General features: G+C 39.3%; 1 protein-coding gene across 8 annotated transcripts in view; it reads right to left on the reverse strand.

The window, feature by feature from the left end:
* Window positions 1-19,905, reverse strand: part of ctnnd1 (catenin (cadherin-associated protein), delta 1) — a 42,061-nt gene that overhangs the window by 18,630 nt on the left and 3,526 nt on the right. Inside the window, exon 1 of one of the 8 annotated variants that reach the window (XM_056240501.1) lies at window positions 18,489-18,551. The exons of the other annotated variants lie outside the window; for them this stretch is intronic. Coding sequence (XP_056096476.1) covers window positions 18,489-18,542 — 54 coding nt within the window. The 5' untranslated portion in view covers window positions 18,543-18,551. Of the gene's footprint in view, window positions 1-18,488; window positions 18,552-19,905 lie in introns of those variants that run through there. 8 annotated transcript variants of the gene reach the window in all.

The raw sequence follows: 19,905 nt of genomic DNA on the forward strand, positions 1-19,905 counted from the left end.
GTATACAAGTCGATTAAAACTAAATTAAAATACTTCAAATAAATAAATAGTAATATTATGGTACTTTCAGATATACCAGGATACTGAATTATAACAATTAAAGAACCATGATGCCGCCAAGATACTAGACCATGAAGCTTCAAGATACTTAAAATGCTATGGTACAGGTAAAAATTTTTTAAAAATAAAAGATATATATTATATTATATATAAATAAAACACACAACAATATTGAATTAAACTAAACACCACCACGGTAGAACCATGATTCTCACAAAAATAATAATAATAATAAATAATATTAATATAGAACATCACTGTATTACCATGATTCACATAATTTTATATACAATGCTATTGAATAATTAAAATAAGTACAACACCAAGTATTACCATGATTCACATAATAATAATAAAACCAATTTTAAATATTATTGTTATTCATTATTAATAATGGCAAAACAAAACATGGCGCAGTTGTGGTACTTTGTAGTGGTCGACCGATATTGACTTTTTGATGGCTGATGCCGTTATCTTAGAGAGACACACAAACCCGCCTCCCCTCACTCACTCGTTTCATTTGATCCGGATGAACATTGTTGGGGTTACAACAGGGGCGTGAATTTTGCCGTGGGATTGCGAATCATTTTAGTTATCCCTGCAGATTTGTGCTCACACTCAGTGCGCGCACATAAAGCCGCCTCAGTAATAAATTGAGTTCCGTTTCGCTGTTTATCGCGCTTAGTCAGAATAAATACACACAAAATAATGTCAAAATGCTTGGTGAGTATTCACTTAAACACAGTCAGTTATGTTTTAAGTGAACAAACAGTTGAGAAAGAAAACACACGTGCAACAGTATAACAGATCCGTGCGTCAGGTCTTAAAGTGACAGGAGCCTAATATACCTGCTGCCAAATTACGAGATTACAGTCTAAATGGCAGTTGTTCCCCATGGTATCGATATCAAAATTGTGGCCAGTGAAAATGCTAAGTGGCTATTCTGGCTAATAACTTTGGAAAGCACACTATATGTCATATATATATATATATATATATATATATGGCAACTTCTTGGTTCTGTAATCTGGCAAGTTTGTGTGCTCTGGGAATCATATTTTTTCAAATAAAGACATAAAGAATTGTACATACAGCACAGAGTGAGTAGTGCAGCACAGTTTGAAATCAAGGATTTTAAAGTTTGTTGATCGTGCATCTCCAGTGACTGCACATTCAATTTGCATGGACGAATGCAGAATACACAGTTGATGCTGGCTACAAATGCACACTTCAGAAAGATCTCACAGCTGGATTCAACTAAGTCTGCAAGGTTTGTGAAAATGTTTATTAGACATTTAAAATTTGTTTATAATATAAATGTGATTTTGCTGAAATGGCGATAGTAAATTAGAAAGTATTATATCATCTGCTTTTATAGTTAGTAATAGAAGGCAAACACATACTTTCATTTGCTGTTTACTTTGTTTAACAGTTCTATGTTAGACAGAACTATTAAACAGAGACCGTAAACAAATAAAGAGAATGGGTGCTCAGACATTCTCAGCACTCCCAAAATAAAAGTCTGGCGAGCCGTCAAAATAACAGTCCCGCTTCAAACATCGGCCGATGCTGATTTAAAAAAACATTTAGTCCTTTGTAAGGATTATCTTCAATGCATCTCACTTCACCCTTGACTTGCTTTAGCTTTAAGGCCTGAATGGTCTTATTTTAAAGTAAGCTTTGCAAAACAGCTGGAGATGGACAGAGGACATATTTTATTATTTGTTGTTAAACATAGAAGCTCTCTCGTAAGATCCTCTCAGTGGAACTTGTGATATCAATACAGCATAGTCTATAAATAACTACTTATGTGACTTCACGCTGCATTTGCTCATTAGCACCAGTTATATCTGGGTGGGGTGCAAATGCTGCGTGTGAACAGCAGGTGAAAAAAAAAAGTGAGCTCTGGAGAGCTGATCTGAGCACTGATTTCAGCACAGCGTCATATAGGGGTAGAGGAGTCAATCTGAGGTTGAAAGGTTTAAAAGGTTCCTTGGAAGAACGACCTAGAAAAAGGCATGCCGCCTTTGCGCAATGTTAGCTTACAATAAATGACAATAAAGGGAAGTGAGAAATTACTCTAGGGAACCTGACTATTTCCAACCATTTACAATCGAACTTCTCAAGTTTATTACGGTTAAGCCAGAGTGAAAGAGAAACGAGCCCATAGCTGCACCTGCCCTTGTCCATGAATTATTACTATGCATCATTACAAAAGATAATCAAAACATTAAAAAACATGCTAAAACATGAGTTTAAATAAATAAACAGGCAAGCATGATAACCAAATTCCCCCAAAACTCACCTGCATTTTCCCACTGGTTAATCGACGTGTGACAACACCGGTAATACCGGTATCACAGGCGGGGGCTTTTAAAACGCTAATTTAAGGCAAACGTAAAATGCACGCGCATGCATAATGGTGTGGTCGTGCGGAGCAGCACTGTTTTGTTATTGTGCCCTGAACTGGCACTAATTTGAAAACGAAACTAACATGTGCACGGCCCAGTGTTTCCGCTACATTCATTCTGCCGTGGCGGGCCGCCACACCTAAAATCATCCCGCCACGGCTGCAGCTTCTCGGTCCAATATTGTATTGTGTTATTGTTAAGCCCCACTAAAGGCATACAAAACATTGTAAAGCACCATAAAGTTTTCGCACTATATTCCAAGACTTCTAAAGTCATTCAATAGTGAGGTAAAAATTAATATTCAAGTCGTTAAGTTAAAGGAAACTCATCTCTTCTCAGTCATTCTCCATTCAGCATTCAAACAGCGTGTCGCGTTCGGTTACGACAGTAACACGACGACACTCTCTTCTAGATCAATGTTCCCATTATTATACTTTATTTGTAGATAAAGGTCTATAGTTGTATACAATTACTTTATCTTGCTGGAGTTTATAGCGCTTTCTAAATCATATTCCTTTCTCCCGGGTGTCTGTTACTACAGCACTAGAGTAGAGAGCACTATGAATTGTTCTTCATGCGCACTGTAAGTTAACTGAAATTTAAAACTGTTAAGAAAAGGCTAAATGTTGGCTAAAATAAAATGTTGCATATACACTCACCTAAAGGAATATTAGGAACACCTGTTCAATTTCTCATTAACGCAATTATCTAATCAGCCAATCACATGGCAGTTGCTTCAATGCATTTAGGGGTGTGGTCCTGGTCAAGACAATCTCCTGAACTCCAAACTGAATGTCAGAATGGGAAAGAAAGGGGATTTAAGCAATTTTGAGCGTGGCATGGTTGTTGGTGCCAGACGGGCCGGTCTGACTATTTCACAATCTGCTCAGTTACTGGGATTTTCACTCACAACCATTTCTAGGGTTTACAAAGAATGGTGTGAAAAGGGGAAAACATCCAGTATGCGGCAGTCCTGTGGGCGAAAATGCCTTGTTTATGCTAGAGGTCAGAGGAGAATGGGCCGACTGATTCAAGCTGATAGAAGAGCAACTTTGACTGAAATAACCACTCGTTACAACCGAGGTATGCAGCAAAGCATTTGTGAAGCCACAACACGCACAACCTTGAGGCGGATGGGCTACAAACAGCAGAAGACCCCACCGGGTACCACTCATCTCCACTACAAATAGGAAAAAGAGGCTACAATTTGCAAGAGCTCACCAAAATTGGACAGTTGAAGACTGGAAAAATGTTGCCTGGTCTGATGAGTCTCGATTTCTGTTGAGACATTCAGATGGTAGAGTCAGAATTTGGCGTAAACAGAATGAGAACATGGATCCATCATGCCTTGTTACCACTGTGCAGGCTGGTGGTGGTGGTGTAATGGTGTGGGGGATGTTTTCTTGGCACACTTTAGGCCCCTTAGTGCCAATTGGGCATCGTTTAAATGCCACGGCCGACCTGAGCATTGTTTCTGACCATGTCCATCCCTTTATGGCCACCATGTACCCATCCTCTAATGGATACTTCCAGCAGGATAATGCACCATGTCGCAAAGCTCGAATCATTTCAAATTGGTTTCTTGAACATGACAATGAGTTCACTGTACTAAAATGGCCCCCACAGTCACCAGATCTCAACCCAATAGAGCATCTTTGGGATGTGGTGGAACGGGAGCTTCGTGCCCTGGATGTGCATCCCACAAATCTCCATCAACTGCAAGACGCAATCCTATCAATATGGGCCAACATTTCTAAAGAATGCTTTCAGCACCTTGTTGAATCAATGCCACGTAGAGGAGGCAGTTCTGGAGGCGAAAGGGGGTCAAACACAGTATTAGTATAGTGTTCCTAATAATTCTTTAGGTGAGTGTATATAATACATTAAGCATAGATAGATATAATCTCTTCGCTTTGTGCTTTGAACTTTTCAATGCGAAGCGCTGCACGCTGTGACTTCGCGTTGCTTCAAGTGCATCATTCTGAGCACGGGATGCGCATAATCGCTTTGCCGCTCTTATTGGCGCCTTTCATGTTATAATGCCTAGGGGGGAGGTTTATACACCTGGGATAAGGGGGCGTGGCCAATGGGAATATCACTCATGGGCCACGCCCCCTCCCCCTGGCGAAATGGGCCTGCCACCACGGCTGGAAAAAATCCTAGAGGAAACACTGCGGCCGCACGTCAACCGGAGCGGAGCGAGCAGAACGAGAATTTTTCCATAGAACAAACTGAAAACGCTTGCTCTGTTCGGCTCGCTCCACACCCGTTGACACGTCTGGCCGTGCACATTTTAGTTTGTTTTCAAATTAGCGCCACTTTGAGGCGGATTACTTGAATGGTTAGTTCATTTTCCTATTATTCTTAATGAAAAACACAACAACAAAACAGTGCAATGACAAATTCGCTTAAATAGGCGCTTTTACATTTCGCTTTGACACCAAATATTCCGCAGTCAAGGTACCTTGTCAGTCAGCTCCTGTTGCTGATCTGTGCGGCGACTCTAGTTTGGCTCACGATTTATTAAGCAGACATGTTCAGTTTAATAGTGTCTGTTCTCTAACTGACCTAAATGATTATTTTAAAAAAGACAATCAAATCTACAGTGGGGGGCGGTGCCACGGTGGGCAAGAGATGTAACCGGTGTTGCTTCTGAACACCGACTATAGTAGCAAGCCTAAGTAGTTCATGCAAAAAAAATTTATTCCGTCAACATTTATTTATCCTCATGCCATTACTACTGCACCATGAATAATCTATAAGTCATATCTGGTAGTGGTTGACCAATATGGATTTTTTTGATGGCGATGAGCAGGGTGGCCAAAATTAGCCTATAAAATTTTACCTTATTTAGTAAATATTAGGTGACTGTGTACTAGGGATGTAATAGTATGAAAATTTCATATCACGATTATAGTGACCAAAATAATCATGATTATCAATATCACGGTTTCGTTCAAATTAGATGAAAATGCTCTGAAAATAAAAAAAGTTTTATATTTGGAAATCAACAAACAACAAATAAAATGACCAGCTCTATGCACTTTCCCCAACCATACACATTAAATTATATGACTTAAATGTACAGCACAACTTTTTCATGAGGCAACAACATTTGATAGGACAGAACAAGAAAGACCATTAATAATCTTAATCTTTCATTGGGCAAAAGCATCAAAGGCCTAATATAAAAAGGCTTCAATATAGAGCGCCAGAGCGGCTCATGCGCATCCCGTGCTCAGAATGATGCGCTTGAAGCAACATGGAGTCATTGCGCGCAGCGCTTCGCATTGAAAAGTTCCGAAAACAAGGGGAAGAGAATAGGGCTGCAACGATTAGTCGACGTTGTCGACAACGTCGACAATAAAAATTTGTCGACAAATATCTTTGTTGTCGAGTAGTCGTTTGATCTCACGTGACCTAATGTAAGGGCCTGCAATCCCGCGATTTGACCGCTACGGCGCTGTAGCGCTAGAGTGTAGTGCAGCCCTTACAAATGCTATTGCGGTAGAAGAGAAAACAGCGCGAATTATGACAGTGCAAACGAATCCGAACTAGCTTCAAATCAAGAATGCTGTCGTGTGCAATTTTCACGGGAGCACAACATGCATGTTGGAGTGCAAGAGGAAACATCCCGGCAAAAGAGGAGCCGGTGAGAAGTGAGTGTTCTCCAGCTGGAGCTTAGCCTACTAACCAGCGGTAAATCTCTCTTTATTAGAGAATGCAATACTACTAATAATAGTAATAATATTATCAATAGTAATATAATTACAGTAATGTGATGACTTATTTTGTATAGAATAAAGCTTGATCGAGCTTAGGAGTCAGGGCTGTTTTTATTATTGTAACACTATTAGTATATTAGGTATTATTATAGTCTTATCACTTGCCTGTATTTTGTTCAATAATCATGAAGACTTACAAAACGAGATGTTATATCCTTCCTATGATATAGGAAGAATATCATGGCAGTTACTTTATCATACTATAAATTAAAAGGTGAATGAGAACGTCTCTGTCAGCTCAATTGTCAATTGTCATGTAAAAAAAGATTGTAATTTTATAATTATAATAATTGTTTGCAGATTAATATTTTACCCTTCTTTGTGTCCTGAAGTAAATGTCCCTTTTTCTATTTCAGTTCTAAGAAAAGCAGTGGGCCTATTAAACAATGCTTAGAGAGCATTTGTGTGTGATTTGAGTTGGACCGAAATCTGAAAACTTAAAGAGAATGACCTGTTTAGTTGGCTCAAAGTTCATTAAAACAACTATTTCAAAAGCTGAAGTGATTTTCTTTTTTTATATTATAGTTAGAATATGTATAACTCAATGTTTTAACTAATTGGAAAAGCTGAATAATCGTTCCAAACTTACTGATTAGTCTGTGAAATAATCGACGATTAGTCGATTAATCGTTCTAATAATCGTTAGATTAATCGATTATCAAAATAATCGTTTGTTGCAGCCCTAGAAGAGAATAGATATTGATGCTTAGTGTATCATATCTATGCAACAGTTTATTGAGCTTATTATTGAGTTGTAAATTTCAGTTACTGTGCGCGTGAAGAACAATTCATAGTGCTCTCTTTTTTGGATTTTTGTGGGATGAATCTCCCGAGTCCCGAGCACTGTCACTGCTTTCCGCCATGTCTTCTCGTACAAAAAACAACAACGTTGCGGCTGCGTCAGACTGATTCTGCCTGGACAGGATTTACCGCGAGTTTTCAAAATCCCAATAATCGAACACAGTTTTCGTGATAATTAAATTTTAAATGATAATACTAACCGTCAGGACATTTTATCGTGGTTTATCGTGAAACCGGTAATCATTCCATCCCTACTGTGTACCGATCCATTCATATCCCGATTCGATATAAATCATGATATGAACCAATTGCAATATTGTGATATTTCAAATTGCAATACTGAACTCACGATACTATCCTGATATTTTAAGCCAAAATAAAACAGAGGTTTTTTTATTACTTTATTATTATTAAAATAGTATTATTTTATTATTATCAGGACCCACAAATATTCCCCCATTGCATTATTATAAATTAAACATAGTAGTTTAATGTAGTAATGACACTTGTTGGCATTTGTTGGATCTCTTACAGAAGCTGAGTGCCCAGACTCTCGCAGTGCTCACTATGTCCCGCCTCTCCCGCTATTATTGCACTATACATTTAAGAATAGTGCATCTAAAATGCTTTGACTAATCATACTACTAAAACTAAATGTGATATGGTGATTTAAATTATGTTTGCACTTTCACTTTGAGGAGTGCCATTCTGGCAGCGCTTAGATGATCAATGCAATCAGTTCTAATCGCAAGCAAGCATGTCGAAATGACTATTACGATAAACTGTAAATGTTAGTTCATCCAAAAATTGAAATTCTGCATTCACTCGTGTTGTTTTCACACGTCATGCAAGCATTTGACGTCTGTGTTTACTACAGTATGTGTGTCGTTGTAAATCTGTTCATCATATAAAGCTATTGGGTCTCTTGATTTAGGATTAGACCACTCGATTGATTATTTTTACGATGCCTTCATAATTTTTTGGGGGATCTTTTCAATTTAAGAATAATGGACTTTAAATGGAGGGACAGAACTCTCTCATTTGTGTTTGGACGTTGAGTGAAAATTTTACAGGTTTGAAATGACATGAGGGCGAGTACATGACAGAATTTACATTTTTGGGTGAATCACATCTTAAAAATATTGGATAAAACAAACTAAATCGCGAATCATACCGTTTACATCAACAATAGTCACATTTTTATATTGCGATTCTCGATATTACGATGTATCATTGCACCCCTAATACTTGCAGAATGTCACTGCAGAAATTATACATGTGTATAAAAACAATGTGAACTGTAAAATAAACAGATTTATACTTAAGAAATGATTCACTTAACCTAAATATTTTTAACATAGGGATGTAACGATACCTTCGTCATAACATATCCGCTTCCAATACCCAAATTCTGAATATCAGCCGATACAGAACCGATACCGGTGCTTTTTTTCTTTCTTGATTATTACAGAATTTCTATACCTATCAGTGTGTTTGAAATGTGATGATCAATTTGTGTTAAACAATCCAATAAATACCATGGAGAGCTCCAAGGCCCATTTTAGGGGAGACTTGGCCCTATAACAGTTTGAAATCAAAGACATAAAAGTTGACACGTACATGCGTGTCCAGTGACAACCAAACTCTCCTGTCTCCAAGTCACAGCTTGCAACCTTCGCATTTTAACATGCCTCTTAACAAAGAATAGTGAACTAACCCCGAGTATGTAATATCACAAATGAGGGACACTAGTTTTGAGTGATGGAAAGATTATCAGTGAATAAAGGACTTATATTTCAGCAGTAAATGTATGGCTTCGGAACAACATGAGGTTGAGTAAATATTGAGTTTTAATGTCTTGCTAAAACTGACTTATGAAGCATGAGCCATAGGGACCACTTTACAGTACTTAAAGGAGCTGTATGTAAGAAATGTATTTCATTTAATCATAAAATGGCCCTGAAATGTCACTAGACATTAAGAAATCATGTACATTTCAAATACTTATATCACTGACAACAGTAGTCTGGCCAGGATATTGTCATTTAAAAAGTGCAGTTGCAGCCCTCAACTGATGTTGATGTTGTCATGTTGTGTTTTGGTCTGATGCTCCACCCTCCACCTATCTACCAATCACAAAGTCAGTAGTGTTGCGGCATCCGGGTTGCCAGCTCTGCTCTAGTTACCACAGCTGCAGCTCGTCACGTTCCAGCTGGATCCTGCAGCCAATCTGGCAACCTCGAGTCAGGGAGGAGGGGGAGGGGATACAGCACTCTACAGTAATTTGACAGTGATTGCAGTACTAGTTTTGGCCACAATCTTACATACAGCTCCTTTAAGTCGTTTTTCTTGATGCTTTGTTGTATAGAAAAGAACAGCATGAACATTCTTCAGAACATCTTTGGTCGTTTTCCACACAACAACGTCACACTGGCGAGAGAATGACAGAATTTTTTTTAGGATGACTACTTAAAATAGAAGATCTTTATCTAAAATAAAGATCACAAGTCTCTTAACACACCTAGTCAAAGCACCCCAAAACAGATGGATCTTTATGGGAATACTAGGGGTGTGACGAGACCGTTAGCTCACGAGAACGAGACAAGACTTTTACTAAGTATTTTTAAGAAATCCTCAATTACGAAATACATGACTAGAAAAATAGTCTGCACTGGTGCATTTGAAATGTTTTAACTAATCATCTTGTAATAAATCACCATTTCAATAATTCAGTTCTACTTTCTGCAGTATGAATTATCATATGCAGTAAAAGACAATACTCAAGCGCTATAAAAGGTTTTGCCACAAACTCTGACTGGCTTCTCTCCCATATGATTTAATGAGTCTCTTCAGACCTTAGAACTGTACATGATTTATGAGCTTCTACAACTTTTGACCTCATAACTGAACTCCTTTACACAAATTGATCATAGAAATAAAAACAGTATAAATAAAAATAACAGTATAATTTTTTTTCTTAGTCTTAACTGCAATCAATAAGTTTAAATCAAAGTACTCTCTCAATATTTAAAGTACAAATAGAGACCAACATTTTCTTCAAGCTAAGAGGTGGTTACAACTACACAGCCCAGCCTAGGACAGCTTTCATATTGGGAGAAATATTGGCATGCATCAGGAAGCCGCTTTCAAAAGGTATTGTAATCGCGTTTGTTGTGAATTCGTTGTTGTGCTTACTCTCCTTCACGTGATCAGTAAACTTTGATTCCTGCTGCACTACGTAAGACTCAGCAGCTCGTGTTGGATGAGCTGGATGGGATTGAAGCGAATTAAATGGTTTTTATTTCTATAAAAAGGAAAACAACAGTGGATGCGTACTGTAAACGTAGCGGTGGCATATTCAATCCTAACTTCACCCTCACACTCAGTCATCACGAGACAACTTTTCACCTCGATGAGAAATCTCGTCACATTTTAATCTCGCGAGATCTCGTCACACCTCTAGGGAATAATGAACCAAAGACCTTGTATAAAGACCTTGATGTTGTCCATTGGAAATTGACTGGATGCTGTATTGCTGTGATATCATGTGAGTGACAGGTTGACCCGTCCTTGCGCCAGAGAAGACCAGTAGGTCCAGTCATCAGAGAAGAGATGTCCCGCAAGAGGGAGGGGAAGTTATTTTGATTAAAGATTACGAGGGCACATGATACATCATGCATTGATGAATCATTTATAATAAATACAAGAATTGTCATGAATCTTGGCTTTGAACCTTTATCTACAGATCTGCAGGGATTGAACCTTCCCTACATCTGCACTGCAAAAATAAAGCACAAAGTCAACTGAGATTTAAGCATCCACTAAAGTACAAGCAGAAAAACTACTGTGCATGTCAGAAACTATTTTAAAGGGTCACTCCACCCATTTCAACATTAATCTTTATTGAAAGTGGGTTATATATGTAGTCGAAATGTAAAAGAAATTTTGAATTTGGTGCCCTCTTGACCGAGAAAAGACAGAAAATAACTTTAGGGCGCATTTGTATGTAAGACAACAACTCCCACAATGCACCACATTGCACAGCTCCGCAAGCCACTCCCACTAATCCAGAACAGCGCAAACATCAGAGAAATCACTCTTCCGTCTACAAGAAGGCTAGCTGTAGCTGCCAAATGAGTTTGAAATTCATTTCACAAAAAATGTCTAGTTAGTTGGCTGTGGCGAGCAGGACGAGGGCGAGGGACGTGAGAGGACGACGCGAGTGATAATGAATGACACCTGTGCAGCGGTCTCATATCTCTCACGGAGGAGCGGAAGCACAAAAGGAACAGGCCTGATTTTATGTTTTGTTTCTGTTGTGTGTGGCCAGCTGGCTTATACTTTTGTTTTGTATTTGTTTATTTTACTATTAAAACGTTTAAATGTTCGCCGGTTCCAGCCTCCTTCTTCCCACAACAACGAACCCCGTTACATTGGCAAACTCATTAGTGAATTACTCGTTTGTATTTCTTTCTATATGGTGAATTATTGCATGATACCTGCATGTTCAGTCAGGCGAAACTAGGATGGTTCACATCACAACACAAACGTCCGTGTGCTCGTCTGATTCAGAGATTTCGTCCAGGAGAAATTGCCATTGTTGAAATTCTCTGCAGCAGACAGACTCTATCTGTGTCCGTAGCGCACAGCGAGAGCACACGCACCAGCAGCCCGCCTCAGCTCGACCCAGTCCGGGCTCCTCGTCCGCCTCCTGATCCTCCATCAGCCTCAGCTGCTCTTCACTATACTGCGGCTCGTAAAGATAGCCACGAACAGCGGATTCGAGCAGCAGAATTTCAAAATCCTCTACTTCCATATCATGTTTAGTTTCTTCCGTCATTGTCGTAACTTCCTATATCCACAGCGCTTGTTAGCTTAGCTTGTAAACAAGATGGCTGATATTGCTTTCAGTATCTACAAGTGAAGTCCCACCCACTGATCTGTGATGGCTCTGTTAGCGCATTAGGCACAACCCCCTATGGGTGGGTTTGAAAGGGTGGGAATTTGTGCTTGTAGTCTATACAGAAATCCCCCCTTTTTACACTTCCTCCTACAATGACGTCAAATGACGATTTTTGCGTCATTGTAGGAGGAAGTGAAAAAGGTAAATAGTAGATTTCTCTCGTCTCAGGGGAAAATGAAAGAATGTTGCACGACCATTCAATAGTATGACTGGTTGTCTAACAATGGACCTCTTAATGCAAATGGGTGGAGTGACCCTTTAAGGAGACCACAAAAGCACAACAATCCAAGAGCGAAAAAGAATCCCCAAAACACAGTGGCTATCATGAGAGCGGGATTGAAATGGAAGCAAGCAGGAGTCGAGGCCAAAATGTACAAAACAGCAGCATAGGAAGAGCTCCGCCCCACAGAGTGCTGTAGCCACTGACGATTCAGGCAGCTAACTCGACCCAGCACACGACAGAGAGAGGAAATATTTGCAGCTGTCTGCTTAGTGGTTAACAGAACAATAGCAAATGTGTGTCCACTACGGAGAATTGGTTGAGAGAGGGACAGCAGCGGGGTGTGCATATGCCGTGGTGACTTTAGTTCGCTCAGAGGGGGGTGCGGGTGGGTGTGATCGCATTGTCCTTGAAAACACATACGCAGCAGTCAGTTTCAACTAGGACTGAAACTGTTTTTCCACCTCTTTTCGACATCCCTCCCCACAAAGCAAACAGACTCTCGTAGAAAGCGAGGAATGAGTGCGTGCGCGCGCACACACACACACACATTCCAGCTTGTATTGTGGCATGTCAGATCCTGTCTCAGCTCCTCTGGCAGCTCGAAAATAACTGGAAAACACTTCCCTTCCTTTTTCCTTATATGTCGCTCTTTCGTTGCATTCTCTATGACATATGTCCTCATTCTTTCCCTAAGTTTCTGATTGAAGAGTGTGTAACCGATGACTCATTCACATCTCAGACCGTTTTGCTCTGATGCATGCATCATTTAGACAACAAAAGACTTTTGATGCACTCAGAGTTCAACACAGAAGGGCGTGTCTAATCTATATGTGATAGAGCTCTTAGGAATACTTGATTCTGATTAGTTTTTATTTATTTATGCAGTGTTAGCATCTTATCTTTTGTATCACTCTGTGGTCTCAACCCATTATCATTTTAACTTAAATCATTATTTCCCGTCCATTTGTTCATAAAGCAAGTAGTTTGTAATGAGCGCTGATGTACAGTAAGCTGGACATTATCACAAAATAAACCCTATTCGGGATGACAGAAGGGATGTGGGTTTTTTTCTACGAATATGACCAGCTGAATGCATTAACCAAACTCATTAATTGTAATCTTTGGGTACGAATATCAATGTTTCCCATACATTGATTTATTTGTGGCGCCCAGCAAAATATCAACATTGACCGCCACAAATAAATTACAGTGCTTCCCATTCATTAACTAGCCTGTGGCAGCCCGAAAATACATTTAAACTTCTCATAATAACATAAAAGGTCTTTAAAATGTCCTGTTTTGCGCAAATGCTGTCAAACTAACTAAAATCGAACGCGCGATAAGTACACACTCCGTTCACCCGATCAGCTTCGCGGGCCTGATTCTCAATACCGGTTCACAGTTAATGAATGGAGTAAACTCCATCTGTGCATGTGCTGAGTTTAACGTGCATTTGGGAATGTAGCGGGCACCAGTTACGCACTATTTACACATTTGCATAGTTGACGATTTCACTAGATTTGCAATAAGATGCATTCGTAAACGCAGTTTCTGGCTAAATAAAAGCTCATGGGTTTATCCAAAGTCCTTTTAGGCAAGTCATGCCACTCGGCCGCCATCTTGGCAACGCCTCCGGGCAGCTATTTCGGACTAACAAGACCAGGCTCCTATCTAAATGAATGGGCAGAGACCCAGAACTGCACTTTCACTTGTAACCGGGACATAAAAACTGCATGTATACAAAAAAAGTGGGATGACTTTGCCCCAAAATAAGGTTTAAAACGCCGTTTTCCCCACAGGTTATACTTTTACTGCGCATGCGCAAGGGTTCTCTCGCTTTCTGTCGTGCGCGCGCTACTGCTCGCTCGCTCTAGATTCCGGGAGATTTGAAATAATTTGCGGTCATCAGGGAGCAGGGCTCGAGACTAACGGCGTCCTATCGTCCTGGGGACGATAGAAAATGTGTTCAGGACGAACAAAAATATTTTCCAGGACGCCTACAGGACGAAAAATATTTTTGTATGTGTGTTAATTTATTACTAGCCTATTAGGCTAACTTACTTATGCCAAACGCCAAAATTAACCGACCAAGCGCTGACTACGGAGCGCGTCTTCTCATGCTGTTACTATAGTTACTATCACTGGCCGGCTACTCACCCGGAGACTTGTTCCGCGGCGGTACATCTATCAAATGGCTTAATGACATCGCAAATATGTTGCGCTGGTTAAACAACGGATATTCAATGAATAAAAAATAGACAAAAATGTTAGATAGTGACGATTTAGGAAGAGATCCAGTCAGAACTGATGTCCTGCGTTTGTGGTAGATGCGCACATTTGTACTGTAACGTGCTGATCTACCCAGCGTGTGCCACGAGTTGGCATGCACTGCATGTCTCATAAAACGTTAAACAATGTAAACGTCTGGGAGAATGAGTAGAGCGCACATCTGAATAAGAGTGACGACGCAAAAAAAAAAGCTCTATTCGGTGCGGTTTTCTGTGCGCACACACACGACCGAAGCGTCCAGCCATAGACACAATATAGCGCGCGAGAACTGAATTGAGCTCTCTTTCGTGTCTGAATGGACAAAAAAAAACCACACAACATTATGTCTAAATGTCCGTTTTGGAGAGTATTAACTTAAACTATGTCGGTTATGTCTTAAACAGTTGTGAGTGTATCGGATGTGCATCAGTGGATCAGCATGTCATTGGACATGATCCGATGTCTTAAAGTGACAGGTAAGCAATAAGGTACGAGAGGCTGTGCTGTATCGTGAATAAGTAACGGCTGGAGGGCGTTGTTAGGCACGACGCGAAGCGGAGTGCCTGCAACCCCTTCAGCCGTTACTTATTCACGATACAGCACTTGCCTCGAGTACCTTATTGCTTTTATAAAACGGTTGCCACACAATAAAAATATTAAAGCCGAAAAATATGTATCTATGCAACTTTCATGAAGTAAAATCACTAAAAGCCTGCCTTCCGCTGGAAAAAATAGTCCCGGAACGTGAACAGCAACAGAAGTTACATATATTATTTCGCCAATAGATGGCGGCAAAGACTGTCTTTATGAGTGAGTGAGTGAGTGAGTCTGTAGAGAAGGCTTTTGAAAGGACTCGAACTTGTGATCACGGAGAAGACAGACGCAACTGACAGATGACTAACGTTATGCACGGAAAACCCCATGACTGTTAAAAGGACAAAATATGCAGCGGACATTCAAACGCATTTTTTTATTATGAATATAGGACTGACCTGAAGGAAAATGCTACGTCTACTGTAAATGCAGGTACACTCGCTTACTCGATCTCTCACAATGCTCTGCTCTAGCTTTAAATGAACAATATCAATGAGATGAAACATCTGTTTAAGTTGCTAAGAGTGGTTGCTAGGGGTGTTGTGTAGTGATACATAAAACCGTTGGGTGAAGCGGTCATAGCCGTGTTTTATCGTGAATAAAGCACAGCTATTGACCAATCAGAATCAAGGATTGGAACTAACCGTTTTATAATGGGCAATAAACCTAATGCGGTCTGTGTCCTTAATATTGATCAAGCAACAAAAGAAAAAGAGAAAAGCATTCACTGCTCGTTAATAGCTTTAATAAGGATTCATAATATTGAATTCATACAAATACATATGTCTGCTGCTTAAAAAAATAAAGAATGATGTATGCAAGTTAAAAAGAATGCATCATTAATTGGAAAGAAGACTGTTCTACTCTAGGAAAAGTGGTTTTATTTAATTTTAAGATATTTTTTAAGTCACAGTAGTTAAATCTGTATCTGTATTGCATGTTCAAACTTTAAAATCATTCATATTAACAGGTTAATGTTTTCTCCGGCACAAAGACCTCAGTCAGTACAAAGACTGAGACGGAGACACAGATTTCCCCCCAAATTCTGTGTTCTAGAGAAGTCATATTACATATTAAAAAAAAAAATTGTTCTGCATGAATACAAAAAAGCATTTAACTCCTTTTATTTTTTATTTAATCTGTTTTTTACCTATTTACAGATAACTACTTTGAATGGAGCTAACTAAATATAATATACATCTACTATAGATGATAATAAAGTACAGAAACAATATTTTCATTTTGGGACGGTTGACATTCACTTTAGGACGGCTCAAATTGTTTATCAGGACGGTTTCAGGACGGAGGTGAAAAAAGTTAGTCTGGAGCCCTGTCAGGGAGCCTCTATCAATCTGCGGGAGACTCCCGGAACTTCCGGGAGACTTGGGATGCCTGATATTTACACAACTAACACATCAAATCTGCCGCCTTTTAAAACAGTAACATATTTTCCGCTGTCGCAAACCTCAACTGTGCGCATGCGTCGGTGGAACCAGACGATAGGCTTAAATGTTTTCCGGCTTGACTGTTAAAAGCAGACGATTGGCTTTCCAGCGCGAGGGGCGGGGCATGTGCATACAACCGCCATCTTTGGCGTTACGGGTTTTCCCTATATAGTTGTATTAAGGATTGGGGAAGTGGCATGTCTCTATATAAATAGTCTCTGGTTTATCTCTTCCAACTCAAAGTGCACCAGATTAATTTAACCGGTCACAGTTTCACAAAATCCAGTGGGAAACACTGAATATTACAAACATGTCCATGATTGGTTACATGTATGTGATTTCTAATAAAGGTCATTTCTACAGAAGACTGAGTTATGCTATTTTGATGAAATATTACACGGTCAAATAAAGTATTTAAAAAAAAGAAGAACGATTAATCCATGCATGTTTCTAAGGGACATCTATAATTTTTTTTATCTATCATATTTATCAAGATGAATATCTATTTCATGCCAATTTGGACGCAACTACTTAACTGTAATCACAAGGAAGTGACATTTCAAACTCAGACACAATAAAGTCCACAAAACAAGTAGTGTAGACTGGTATAGTCATAACGTCTCTAGTAGATGTAATGCATCATAATGCAACACCTAACAATCTAAAATTAATTCAAAGCAAATAGTAAAAAAAAATTAAAAGCATATTTTTTAATTATTGTCTTAAAAATAAAAATCTTAAAGACTTCCTAGTAGACAGGATATTACAAAAACATTGAACTTGAACATAATTGATGCCTTCCAACCTACGGATGCTGAATTTTTCAAGTTTCGGACACAGCCTGTGTGCGTTACAAATAGGCCTCCACACAGGACGCTAGCCTATACCAACTGCAAGAGTTCTCGTCTTCTAAAGAGAAAACTGCCATGGGACGACTCTCTAAATAGACCTGACCTAGAACACCCTGAAGCTTTGGCAAAAAAAAAAAAAAAAAAAAAAAAAAAAAAAAAAAAAAATCACATGATTTAACACCACAGGTACACGGTGAGCTGAACTATGGGGAGGAGAGAAAAAAACGCATCACTTGCAAAAAAAACAAACATCTGGTCAAATGCCAGTCCATATGAAGAAAGTGTGATTCATCACGCACCAAAACTGCCCTGAGCTCTGGTGGGATTAAAGAGAAAGTGCCCTGTGTGACAACACATCATCAAAACCACTTGATTCTAGAACTCTGACAGTATTAGACATAAGCCAGAGTAAATTAATTAGTCAGGTGCTTAATCATTTGCGTCCTCTAATGGGATAGCAAAGGTATTAGACACCTAAGCCACTGACCATCCAAACTCTAAACACCTTGGGCCGAGATAATACTTATAGTAAGATACAGTATAACAGGACAAAGTTTAACACAGTTTAAACACATTAAGGACAAGTAAATAGATCATGCTGTATAACAGATTGCAGCTGCAGCAGGCAGTTAAATATGATCATCATATCATATGCATGTGGGAGGCAATTCAGACAACAGCTGCTGACTTCTGCTCCAAATATGTGGATTATGGGAAGAAAAACAATAAGCTGACTATGATGTGCCTTTATATGGAGTGACTTTGAGACAAAGTCAATACAGGTGTCAAGTAGGAAAACACCATTTAAATTCACATACCAATGAGAGAATTCCAATGATAGCATTTGTAGAACTATTTCACCAAACATCACCCACGCTTTTTGGTTCCTGCTGACTCAGGCAATGCTGAAATGTAAAGAGCAACACCATCAGCAATGGCCTGGCTCCAAACTAATGCTCAGTGAACTTTGGTACACACACAGCCAACTGAACTACGATCAGCCATGTGCTTTAACCCACTATAACTCTAACCACTACCCGTGCTTAGTGTGTGTTCAAATCTCAAAGCGTTAGGGAAGCATACTGACCTTTTCAGCATGTACATCAATCAGTCTTTCCACATTATAGCCTTTACTTCTCATTCAGACAGCTTTGCAGTCACACCGCATAGACCAGGAAATGGGAGTGCCGGTGACGTAACACTTTTCAAACATCAACCTGAGAACGTTACTGCAGGTAAAAGGTAACAACCATGGGCGGGGTGTCTTTTCTTTTCCTGTCACTTCCTGGAATTTGAAAATCTAAAGTATAGTGCTGTAACCACTAAGGGAAAAGAAGAGGACGTGCTTTTTTTTAAAACATGCACTCCTTGCTTGGAAGAACTATTACTAGCACTACTTCTCTCCACACAGCTTTTTCCTTTGCAAGAAATGCAATAGAACAAGCACCAATTCATTTTTATTTTGCCAAATTGGTTCAACAGAGATATAATTAGTTATATTAGTGAAGCCTTCATCTCCTATTCAACTTCTAAAAAACAGTAATCCAAACATTAACTAACTCTTTAACAGTTATTACTTATTACTCACAAACTGGGTTTGATGAGATCAACTTCAATGACAAAAATCTATTTTTTTCAAACAAAAAATAAAATTAAGTTTTGGAGACTGCTGTTGCTAGTATAGCCTAAGTACAAGACTGGCTAGTTGGTTCTCTTCAAATATATATTAAAGCTGCAGTCCGGCGTTTTTCCTCTTTGTCGCCATCTCTGTTCGAAATCTGCAATTGCAGTTATTTGCGGAATATTCAACTTTACCGGGTTGTACTTCTACACAGCAAAGCGCGAATGAACACAATGTTTGAGGAGACTGTGAGGCTGTCAGTCACCGCGCCGGTGTCGATACTGGCATTCAGAATCACAGATTATTCTTTTTGGAAGTATGACCAATAGGGTTGGGCCGATGGACGATATCATAGTCCATCGTGATGGCTGACAGACATCACGATGTTTAGCCGACACTGAACAGTTGTGATATAGCCCATGACAAGCGCTGAGCGCGTCTGTCTTTGGCTCAGCGCCAGCCATAGCGCGAAAGCAGTTTGAATCTAGCAGTTATGTCACGTGACCGTACATTCGCTCCTTAGTGCTCAGCTGCTGCAGAGCTGCCGACATCGAAATTGCTGATGAGATAAAGGAAAATGAGAATATTACGAAAATGTAAATGTCACCACCCCTCCCCCCCCATTAATAATTTTTAACCCAAAAAAAGCTACGGACTGCAGCTTTAAAATAAGAGGTTCATGGTAAGATTTTACACACCATCTAACCTGTTCTTTAATTGCTAATAAGCTGCCATTGACACTATGTAATGTTTAAATTGATAGTTCACCCAAAATGAAAATGGTCATCTTTTAATCTCCCTCATATCATTTAAAATCTAAATAACTTTTTCTTCTGTGGAATATAAAAGATGATTGAGAAACATCTCCGTGTTCTATTGTCCA

This window comes from Rhinichthys klamathensis, unplaced genomic scaffold, assembly GCF_029890125.1.
Source record: "Rhinichthys klamathensis goyatoka isolate OS25496 unplaced genomic scaffold, OSU_Roscu_1.1 h1tg000601l_1, whole genome shotgun sequence".
NCBI lineage: Eukaryota > Metazoa > Chordata > Actinopteri > Cypriniformes > Leuciscidae > Rhinichthys > Rhinichthys klamathensis.